The sequence below is a fragment of the Cynocephalus volans genome, chromosome 14, assembly GCF_027409185.1.
Source record: "Cynocephalus volans isolate mCynVol1 chromosome 14, mCynVol1.pri, whole genome shotgun sequence".
Classification (NCBI taxonomy): Eukaryota; Metazoa; Chordata; class Mammalia; order Dermoptera; family Cynocephalidae; genus Cynocephalus; species Cynocephalus volans.
In genome coordinates this window covers 90,778,173-90,788,846 of record NC_084473.1, presented here as the reverse complement: position 1 = coordinate 90,788,846, position 10,674 = coordinate 90,778,173, and the positions used below count along the sequence as shown (strand labels likewise).

At 56.5% G+C, this 10,674-nt stretch overlaps 1 protein-coding gene across 4 annotated transcripts; it reads left to right on the top strand.

Annotated features, from left to right (window-relative positions):
- Nucleotides 1-768: 768 nt before the first annotated feature.
- On the top strand, nt 769-10,399 carry GPAT2 (glycerol-3-phosphate acyltransferase 2, mitochondrial). Of its 4 annotated transcripts, none has more exons than XM_063078663.1 (21): nt 769-831; nt 964-1,077; nt 1,765-1,838; nt 2,238-2,342; nt 2,575-2,703; nt 4,778-4,877; nt 5,281-5,414; nt 5,694-5,793; nt 5,887-6,099; nt 6,266-6,388; nt 6,557-6,639; nt 6,915-7,033; nt 7,704-7,774; nt 7,866-8,106; nt 8,194-8,342; nt 8,553-8,630; nt 9,103-9,234; nt 9,318-9,438; nt 9,524-9,589; nt 9,817-9,872; nt 10,283-10,399. In XM_063078663.1, the coding sequence occupies exons 1-21, from the start codon at nt 769-771 to the stop codon at nt 10,397-10,399; spliced, it is 2,388 nt and encodes a 795-aa protein (XP_062934733.1). The 4 variants fall into 4 exon arrangements, with proteins under 4 accessions (XP_062934733.1, XP_062934732.1, XP_062934735.1 ...); XM_063078662.1 differs by having other exon boundaries at nt 7,848-8,106; XM_063078665.1 differs by lacking the exon at nt 5,887-6,099.
- The last annotated feature ends 275 nt before the right edge of the window (nt 10,400-10,674 follow it).

Here is a 10,674-nt window from a genome sequence, read left to right as displayed (position 1 = left end):
TGGAAAATAGATACTTGTTAGTTCAGGAGAATATTGTGGTGGGAAGGAGGAGGCAGAAGAGATAGCAAGTGGCATCTTTTGTGTGGAATGCTGTGTGAGAGGGGATGGACTGTTCCCTCTGTGGAAATGTCTGTCTTGTCCCCAACTGGATAAGCATTCCTTGGGAATAGTTCTCTGTGACATTTCTCTGTGTTCTGGCCCCACAACTGTCCCCCATCTAGTAGCCAGCTCTAGGTGATTGGGTGGATAGAGGGCTGTCTTCTGTGAGGAGGAGAGGAGCAGCTGAATAAGACCTGACGGTCTTGTGGAGATGGTCTTGTTCCTCCTTGCTTCCTTCTCATGCCTCTTTCCTGCCAACCCATCCCCGTTCTTTCCCTCTGTACAGAGGAGATCTGAATCTCCAGAATAGCCCCTATTGGTGCTGGGAGATGGCAGGGTGGGTGTTGATGGTAAGACAACCAATCTCCTTCATGTTGGCTGGAGGGAGCCCCTGATCTGGACACTGTGAGACCTATTGAGGACAGCTGGCTCCTTGTTGGGACCAGTTGGGTGTGGGGCAGGGCTTCGATGTGAGCCAGTCCCTGGCTCCCAGCCTAGGTTCTCCACACCACTGCCAGCCTGGGTGTTGTCCTGGGAGTGGGGGCTTGGGGTTGCCCCCAGGAACCTCTGGGTTAAGGCTCAGACTCTATATGGCTCCATCCTTACACCTTTTCCTAGGTCAGTTTCCTGTGGAGAGAGGTGGCTGGTTCCCAGATCTTATAGGTTCTCATGGACACCATGTTGGAAGCCAGACCCCAAACGCATCAGAGGAGCAGCCACAATGGCCAGGAGGTAGTGTGACCCCTTCCATTCCCAGAACATGCTCTTCTCCCCACCCCACCCCTATTGCTTCTCACTCCTAGAGCCTTCCTTCCTCTACCAAGGACTTTGAGTTTTCTCACCTCTCTCTGTGACCTTTTCCAGGCCAGCCTATGGTCCTCAGGCTTCAGGATGAAACTGGAGGCTGTCACTCCATTCCTGGGGAAGTATCGTCCCTTTGTGGGTCGCTGCTGTCAGACCTGCACCCCTAAGAGCTGGGTGAGTGATGCTAGGGCTGGGCCCCACCCTAGGAAGCTTGGGGTAGCTTGGTTCTGAGACCCACAGCTTCCTTTATGTCCTTCCAAGCTCGGCCCTTCTGTCCCATGACTGCTTTTGTCTTTCAGGGGAATGGATACACTGGTATTGGTTATGTGGTTGGGCTGTGGCAGGCCTGGGAGAATTGGGTGGAGAAGTGCAGAGGGGATTAAGAGGAGATAGGGTGTGCCCAGAGGGCTGGAGGTCTAACCAAGCCTGCATGAGTCCTATTGTTCAGTTCTGGGGACACCACCTACTCAGGCTTCCTCAGCGCCCAGCATGTGGTTGAAGACCCCTTTTTCATCCGTGCCATGTGTTGGTGCTGAGGGGCTCCAAATGTCTTATGGAGATCCAGGCTACATGTTCTCTGCTATTGAGCAGAGAATTTCTTGGAGACTTTAATATGCTACTCTCAAAAAGGGCGATTCTGTACAGGGTGCAGCACTTTCATTTTGAGCATGCAACCCTTTTTTCCTGAGCCGGCATCAGGATCTGGGGTCAAACATCTTTTGGGAAATGCTGTGCTGTATTCCTTTCACCTGGTAGACTTAATAGGCCATCAGGCAGAGACCAGAGGGGCAGTGCAGGGGCTTTCCTTTGCTAATTTGCAAAGCCCCCCAGGACATGCCATCCCTGCCACCTTTCGGGCAGGAGTCCCTCTTCCACAGAAGCATAATGGATCTAGGCTTCTGCAATGTGATCCTGGTGAAGGAGGAGAATACCAGGTAGTCAAAGCTGGGGGCTGGGCAGGGAGGTGGGTGGGGCCCCTTGGGTGAAAGGCTGCTGGGGCCCTGCTTTGTGTTGCCATTTTCTTCCTCTGGTGGGAAAAGAAGGGCCCCTGTCCTCTGCTCCATATCCACAGGTGGGGAGAAGCAGGCTTGGAGCTCTCCTGTAGTTCCTTCTGCCAGCATGTATGGATTGGTTGCTGTGTGCCAGGCCCCGAATCAGTGGGGAGAGGGGTGAGAATGGGGCGCAGGCAGTCAGTCGACACTCTTCCTTCTCTGCGACAGCTAAACTCAGGTGTTCCCGGGACATGGGACTGGGGTGAGATCCTTACTGATGGATTAGCCCTCTGTGGGCCCTCTCTGAACGATCTTCCCCCCTGCTCTGGTTGCTGTGCCCAGGTTTCGGGGCTGGCTGGTTCGGAGGCTCTGCTATTTCCTGTGGTCCTTGGAGCAGCACATACCCCCCTGCCGGGATGCCCCACAAAAGATTGTGGAAAGCACTCGGTGAGGAGGCAGGGACTGGGGTCTGGTGGTATTTCTGGGATCCTTAAAGGGGTGACAGAGTCTCCAGGCAGGGTGGTCAAAAGGGCTGGCTGGGAAAAGTCTTCTAGAGTGTTACCTGTGCCTGGGGCCGTTTCTTGAAGAAGGAGGATGAAGAATGGAGGCTGTGCCCTGGGGAGGTGACCTGAGGAACCTTAGGCCTGCCCCAGCCTGACACCTCTTCCCCCTACCACAGGGTGCAGGACGTCCTCTCGGGAAGGGCCCCAGGAGGGGCTGGGGAAGGCCAGATGTCCAACCTTGTGAAGAAAGAGGTGCAGCGCATCCTGGGCCACATCCAGGCTCCACCCCGCCCCTTCCTGCTCAGGTAACTGCATTGATGGGCACTTGTCCCTGGGCTGGGGCCTCTGCTCTTCTGGATAGTGGGTGTCGGCTGGCCCTGAAGGGCTAGACTCCCCTCCTGGGGAGCTGGATGGTGTTTACCAGAGCAGGCTGCATTCTACTGTCACCACCTGCCTCTCCTCCCCACGTTGATCCAGCACAGGTCTGAGCTCCTGTTAGATGCAGGGCACTGTTTCAGGGGAATGGGGGGAGGGGGAGGAAGGAAGGAAGGAAGAACAAAGGTTGAGACTGAGAATATCTGGAGGGAGGAGGAAGAGACTTGTAAGCCAGGACCAAAAGTGGAAAAAGGAACCAGCCTTGGGGGTACAGGAATGGCGGTGGGGGTGGGGGGAATCTTGCTAGAGGGAATAGCATGAGCTGTGGCCCTGGGCAGGAAAGGGCCCAGTTTGCTCAAAAAGCTGATGTGGTTGGAAGCTGGCAAGCAAGCGATGGGGAGAGAGCTGTTGGAGATGAAATTGAGAGGTAGAAGGGACCAGATCCTGTCGGGCCATACAAGAAATTCAGACTGGATCTCTAAGTGTAGTGAAAACCAGACGAAAGGTTTTAGGTGGGGAGTGACAACATGGTGAGCTGGGGTCAAGAGTAGAGACCACAAGACCGTCTGGAAGGCAGTTTTGTTAGTCCAGGTGAGAAGGGATGATGGACAGCAGGGATTGGAAAAAGTGGTTTGAGAGATCAAGGTGATATTAACAGGATTCCTGATGGATTGGACAGTGGGAGTGGGGGCAGTGAGGAGAAAAGGGAGGAATCACAGGAGAGCCCCATTTCTGGCCTCGTACCTGGTGGTCTGTATAGATGGGGACAGGCTCAGGGAGAAGTCAATTTGGCCCAGGAAAGATGTTTTGAACATAAGGAGTTTCGGTACCTGACATGCTTGTGGAAACACTGAGGAGGCAGTTGCATATATGAGTTTGGAGCTTAGAAGAGAGGTTGGGGCCAGGGACATGCATCTGCAAAGCTTTAGCATACAGATGGTGTTTAAAGCCCAGAGGATGATGGGATGAATGAGTTGCCAAGGAAGGAGGGCTCAGGGCTGAGTGTGCCAGGCTCAGCTGTCTTGAAAGTACTGAGAGGGTGACTGACCAAGGACAGAAAGTAGAGGTTGCTGGTGATGTTGACAAGCCCTCCACTGTGACAATTATTTGAATTTGTTGAGACTTCAGTCCCTTGATCTGACCACCTTTACACCAGCCATCAGCCCCTCCCATCTTTCCTTCACTCCTGGCTTTGCTTAGATTCACAGCTCATCGTAATAATGCCCTGTGGAGGGGTCACTGGGCACAACCCTGGCTGCCTGACTTCTTTGAGCACCTAAGCAGCCACATGATGCTAGAGAGACATATTGGGTGGACTGGTTTCCCGTATAAGTGCATATCTCAAAGAGGCCCATGGCATTTGCCAAGGCTCCCACCCAGACTGCTCCTTCTCAGGCTTATCCACTGTCAGCAGATGCCCTCATGTTTCATGGAGAAATAGAAGCCATCAGATGGGGACTTGTTGCTTGTGCACCACATCTCCTTGCTACCTGCATCTGCACTTCTGTCCTCAATTGCAGTGGGTCCACCCATTGGGCCTCTGGACAACCATCTCCTTTCCTTACCTTCAGAGACTTTGCCCTGCCATTATCTGCTTTCCTTCTTGTACCACTAACTCCCCCTTTTATTCTACCTTTTCCAGCAGTTTGCACAGCCCAGGCTGGGTTATGCTAAGAGCAAGTCTTGGTTCTCTAGTCTCCTTTGTTTCACTTTCTCTGAAACTGATGTGAGGCAGCTGCACCATGAGGTCTTGGGAGAGTATCAGTGCTTCAAGGGGGTGGCCTCTGGTGTCAGGCCCCCTTCCAGTCTCAGCACCACCACTTCTTAGCGTTCTCTACTATTAAGCAATTCTGTAGCCTCTCTGGCCTCACTTTCCTCTTCTGTACAATGGGGACAATAGTGCCTGCCTAGGGGAGCACTGAGTGGCCCTCTGAGATGCTGTGGGGGGGCCAAGCCTTGTGGGTGGTGCCCCCGCTGCACCTCAGGCTGGGTGTCACTCCCCAGGCTGTTCAGCTGGGCACTCCTGCGATTCCTGAATTGCCTCTTCCTGAATGTGCAGCTCCACAAGGGGCAGATGAAGATGGTCCACGAGGCTGCACAGGCGGTAAGGACCACCCTCCACTGGGATAGGGATGGCAGGAGCAGAGGCTAGACCAAGCCCTTAAGTTGGGACTAGCCTCATCAGCTGGTGGGAAAAATCCAATGCTGTTTGATGACCTTCTCTTCATGTCTCACGGTCCTGCTCCCATGGGGCTTCCTCTAACATCTTTTCATCATGGTCTTAGCAACCATTACGTCAGTGCATTACCTTAAAAGTTATTGAAAGACTCCTCTACTTTTGGGAAAAGTCCTTAGAGAAAGAATTATTCAGCTGAACCAACCCTCCCTCCTTCCCTCCTTGCCTCCCTCTGGGGCTGCCCTGGGGTCTGGAAGTGCTGGGTGTGGAAGCTTCCTGTGTCTTCAGGGTGGGGCAGGTTGGCACTTCCCTCTGGCTCTTCCTGGTGCAGGGCTTGCCGCTCATCCTCCTCTCTACTCACAAGTCACTCCTGGATGGGATCCTGCTCCCCTTTGTGCTGTTCTCCCAGGGCCTGGGTGTGCTCCGTGTGGCTTGGGACCCCCGCACCTGCTCCCCTGCCCTCAGGTAAGAGCCTTGTGCCACTAGACATACATGAGAGAAGTCCCAGGCTGGAGCAGGGGTGTGTATGGGGCTGTGCTGGTCTCTTTGGGGCCTCTGTGCACCTGGCCATATGCCAGCCCAGCCCGTGTGGCTCAGATGGAGGGTCAACCATGGGTCCTAGAGCCATGGCTGGCTTCAGAGTGTTCAGGCGGGCTCTGGGTAGGCCAAAGCTCTCACTAGCCTCTTGCTCAGTCTCATCTCTGGAGTCTCTTTCCTCATCAGGCTCTGCCTTGTGCTCCACAGAGCTCTGCTGAGGAACCTTGGGGGGCTTTTCCTACCGTCAGAGGCCAACCAGTCCCTGGACAGCTCTGAGGGGGTCCTTGCAAGGACCGTGGTCCATGCGGTGAGTGTCCCCAGTGTTTATGTGTGGGGCCAAGAGGACAGGGGTCTGTTTCTGCTCTGGTCTTGACACCCACCCCTCTTCTTCCCATTCCAGGCCATGGAGCAGCTGCTGGTGAGTGGGCAGCCCCTGCTCATCTTCCTGGAGGAGGCCCCTGGGATCCAGGGGCCACGGCTGTCAGCCCTGGGCCAGGCCTGGCTGGGACTGGTGGTGCAGGCAGTCCAGGTGGGCATTGTCCCAGATGCTATGCTGGTGCCAGTAGCCGTCACCTATGACCTGGTTCCAGATGCGCCACGTGATGTACACCATGTAAGACCCTCCTGCCCCTGGGGACAAGTAGACACCAGCTCCAGACAGGAGGCACAGTATTGTTAGGGCTGGGGTCAAAACTGGGGTGTGTATGAAGAAATTCTCCCTGTAGTCATCATCCTGTGGCCCAGGAGAGGTGGCGTACTCAGCCTCTCCCTCCCTGCAGGCCTCGGCTCCCCTGGGGCTGTGGAGAGCAGCTCTGGCCATTCTGTGGAGCCTGCGCAGCTGCTGGGGCTGTGGCCGCCGTGTCTGCGTCCGCGTGCATCTTGCCCAGCCCTTCTCCCTGCAGGTATGGAGCTAGATGAACAAGGCTAAGAGTGCCTAGGGTCTGTCCCGGGGCATCTCACAGTCTGGCCTCAAAGCAACTGCAGGGATAGCCTTACCCTACCCCAGGTGGGTTGTGTGCAGGTCTCTTGGCGGGCCAGAGCAGGCCACCTAAGAACCTTGTCCTGGGCAGGAATACACCAGCAACACCAGAAGCTGCTGGGGCAGCAGGCAGACCCTGGAGCAGCTGCTGCAGCCCATCGTGCTGGGCCAATGGTAGGGGCAGGGGAGTGTGTGCACTTGGGGGCAAGGCAGGCAGCCCCTTCAGCATCAGCTTGTGTAGCTGACCCCCCCCCCCAGCAGCCTTTCCTTGGGTCACCTGGAACAGTACCAGGCACTTGCCTTGCCAACAGTCTGCATGTGGCATGTGGCACACAGGCCTGGAAGGGGCTGGGATGGGAAAAATGCTGTCACCTTTGAGAAAGCCCTGGGGTTTTCTGCAATTGTTTCTAGGTGTGGTCCTTTCATTCTATGATCTATGTCTATTCCAGTACTGTTGTCCCAGACACTGAGAAGGAGCAAGAGTGGACCCCAGTAACTGGGCCTCTGCTGTCCCTCAAGGAAGAGGACCAGCTCCTGGTCAGGAGGCTGAGCCGTCACATCCTGAGTGGTGAGGGTAAACTAGATCTGGGCCTTTGGGGGTGGGTCTCTGAGCGGTCCCTTCTCCCTGTGGGATGGCCAGTTGTTGGGACCCTCTGTTCCAAGTGTGTGTCTGCCCCTGAGCCACCCTCTCTCTGTGGCACACTTGGGATATTCAAAGAAGAGTGGAACCCTCCCTCTGCCCCCAAGAAGTGGGGCAGCCAGGGAGAGCATGAGGGAGCAGCTGAGTAGACACATACAGCCAACTGAGCCGAGGAGGATGAGCTGGGTTGATGCCTGGGCTGTAACCACCTACCCAGGGTCACACCCAGCCTCGCCTCGGGCTCATTACCTCATCTCTCTGAGCTTGAGTCTCCTTAGCTGTAAATGGGGATGGTGTTAACTGAATGGAGTAATGCATGTAAGGGGCTTAACACTGTGCCTGCACAGGGAGGCTCTTGCAGCATTCTGTTATCTTCTCAAGTGCCCCTTTTGTGGTGGAGACTGGGTTGGTGGGTGGGCACTGCAAGATCCAGGGAAGGCCCCTGAGCTGTTGGCCTGGCTCTCAGCATATGCATGATAAATGCCAATTCTTGGGGCCTGCTTTCCTCCTCCCTGGGGTGGAGTTGGAGCTTGCCAGGTGATGGAGGGACCAGGCTCCTGGGCCTCAACCTCTGACCAGTATCCCACTCCGGCCGCAGCCAGCGTGGCAAGCTCGGCAGTGATGAGCACGGCCATCATGGCCACACTGCTGCTGTTCAAGCACAGGAAGGTAGGGTGCAGTGTGGTGGGAGCTGGGGGTTGGGGGTGTGGCCCTCCTGCTCAGCCTTGCTCTGCCCACCCAGGGCGTGTTCCTGTCGCAGCTCCTGGGGGATTTCTCCTGGTTGACTGAGGAGGCACTGCTGCGTGGCTTTGATGTGGGCTTCTCTGGGCAGCTGCGGTGCCTGGTGCAACACACCCTGAGCCTGTTGCGGGTGCACGTGGCCCTGCTGCGCATCCACCAGGGGGACTTGCTGGTGGTGCCACGGCCTGGCCCAGGCCTCACGCACCTGGCACGCCTGAGTGCTGAGCTGCTGCCTGCCTTCCTGAGCGAGGCTGTGGGTGGTGAGTCCTGAGGGCTTAGGGTGGGGGGATGTGTGTTTAGGGGTGAAGGGAATGGCTCCCTGCTCATGCTGGCCCCTCTTCCCCCAGCCTGTGCTGTGAGGGGACTGCTGGCAGGCAGAGTGCCGCCTGAGGGGCCCTGGGAGCTGCAGGGCATAGAGCTGCTGAGCCAGAATGAGCTGTACCGCCAGATCCTGCTGCTGGTACATCTGCTGCCACAAGACCTGCTGCTGCTGCAGGTCAGTGCCCCCCCACCCCCGCTCCCAGCCCCCAAGCTCAGCTGGGTCCTGGGCCTTCCCTGCTTGATTGTGGAAGGTAGCCCATCCCTGCCTGAGCCCTACCCTTAAGACCTCGTGTTGTGGTAGGTTTGGCCTTGCCCTGCCTCTGGCCAGGCCCCTGCCTATGTGCCTGGCTCTCCTGAGGCCATATGGGTACCTCTTTCTCCCCAGCCCTGCCAGTCGTCCTACTGTTATTGTCAGGAGGTGTTGGACCGTCTCATCCAGTGTGGACTTCTGGTTGCTGAGGAGGTAGGCAGGGCAGTTGCAGACAAAGCCCCTGCCTAAGGCCTGACCTCCTGCAGCCTCCCACCCTGAGTGCCAGCTGCCCCAGGCTCCTCTTCTGCTCCGAGTGTGCTGTGGGGGTGCAGCCCCTGGCCTAGCAGAGAAGCCTCCACCACTGTGCCTTGGGATATGACCACATCTGCCCTGGGCCCATATGTGTCTCTCAGGAAGGACTGGACATGTGTACCTATGAGGCTCTCTGCACACCTCCTATGCCCGTATTTCTTGTTCACAGGGCTGTGGCCCTTGAGGGCAGGTGCTCACTTCCTCTCACCCTGCAAATTGCCCCAGCAGGTGCTATGACCTGGCCTGGATCTAGGCATCCTTTTGGGCTCCCTAAGTCTGTTTTTACTGTTTTCACCTGCATTACCTGGTTTGGGGGGTGTAGCGCTGATCCCTGGCCAGCCTGTCAGGGACCAATGGCTCCCACGGTCCCCAGACCCCAGGCTGCCAGCCAGCCTGCGACATAGGGCGACAGCGTTTGAGTTCAAAGCTGCTGTGGAAAACCAGCGGGGACTTTACTGATAGCGACAGTGACGACTTCATGGAAGCCGAGGGCCGGTACTTCAGGGTGAGTTGGGAGAAGCTACCCTGGGAAGGAGGTGGTAGGGAGGCAGTGGGGAGCTGCCCTCACCCTGGTTTGTCCCCTTCCAGCTCAGCCAGCAGTCGCGCTGCCCTGACTTCTTCCTCTTCCTCTGCCGCCTGCTCAGCCCGCTGCTCAAGGCCTTCGCACAGGCTGCCACCTTTCTCCACCAGGGACAGCTGCCCGATACTGGTGAGGCCCTCGCTTCCCTTGCAGTCCTCAGGGCAGGGGCTCTGCCTGTGTAGGGCCCTGGGTCTAGGTCTTCTCTCTTCTGCAGAGTCGGGCTACACAGAGCAGCTGTTCCAATTCTTGCAGGCCACTGCCCAGGAAGAAGGGATCTTTGGTGAGTTCCAAGCAGCCAGCCCAGGCTCTGGGAGGCAGGGGTGGGTTTGCTGGTGGCTGCTGCCCCCTGCTGGGCAGTGACAGCCCAACTCCAGGAAGATGGTCTTCAGTCCGGTCTGAGCCCTATCCCTGGATTGTTCCTTCTTTAAACAAGAGGAAGAGAGAAGCCTGTGCCCAGTGGCTCCCTGCCTTCCCTCCCCAGAGCCTTCATTTCTCTTCTCCCTCTAGAGTGTGCGGACCCAAATCTTGCCATCAGTGCTATCTGGACCTTCAGAGACCTGGGGGTAAGAGGGGCCCGTGTCACCATCTGTCTCCCTGCTTCTACCCTGATAGAGCTGCTTAGGGAAACCCAGCTATGTCCCCCACCCCCATCCCATGGGGCTGGCCCCAATGATGCCTCACTAAGACCCTGGGATTCACCTGATATCTCCCAGGAGTAGATGTAGTGATGGTAGGTTGGAGAAGGCTGTGTGGTTTTCCTGCCCCTCTTGGTCTCCCAAACCACTGCCTCATTCTACTCACAGGCGGCTCACTGGGGGTTGGTTTGAGAGAGATGAGGTAGCATTTGCACTCACACACTGAGGCCTGTGGTACCAGAGGTCTCAAGGTAGGTTTCTGGGGGACAGGTTTAGCTCCTGGGACCTGTGGGCAGTCCCCATGGTGAGGGAACTCACAGCCCGTCTCCATGGCCCAGGTGCTGCAGCAGATGCCCAGCCCTGAAGGCCCTAGGCTCCACCTGTCCTCTGCATTTGCCAGCCGGGACAATCAGGAAAAGCTGGAACAATTCATCTGGCAGTTCATCTGTAGCTAGAACTATGGGACAGAGCCTGTGCTGAGACTTCTCAGCCCCAGAACACAGCTGCATCTGGGAGCTAGACGAGCCTGTGCTGAGACTTCTCAGCCCCAGAACACAGCTGCATCTGGGAGCTAGACGACTGAGAGGAAGCTGCAAACCCTTAGCTGGACTATAAAATCTTTGAGGTTTGATTGTCTCTTGCTGTCTTTTGCTTTCTCCATCCTCAGGTATGATAAAAAGGGTACTAAAACAAGTCTCTTTCCCCAAGTCTGGCAGTATCTTTCTGGTGT

What these genes read in the sequence shown, in the direction of transcription:
- GPAT2 (XM_063078662.1), top strand. Translation starts at nt 769, where the DNA reads ATGGACACCATGTTGGAAGCCAGACCCCAAACGCATCAGAGGAGCAGC. An exon ending in CCCAGCCCTTCTCCCTGCAG is followed by an intron (nt 6,389 to 6,556) that starts GTATGGAGCTAG and finishes TGTCCTGGGCAG; the next exon opens with GAATACACCAGCAACACCAG. An exon ending in GACTTCTGGTTGCTGAGGAG is followed by an intron (nt 8,631 to 9,102) that starts GTAGGCAGGGCA and finishes CACGGTCCCCAG; the next exon opens with ACCCCAGGCTGCCAGCCAGC.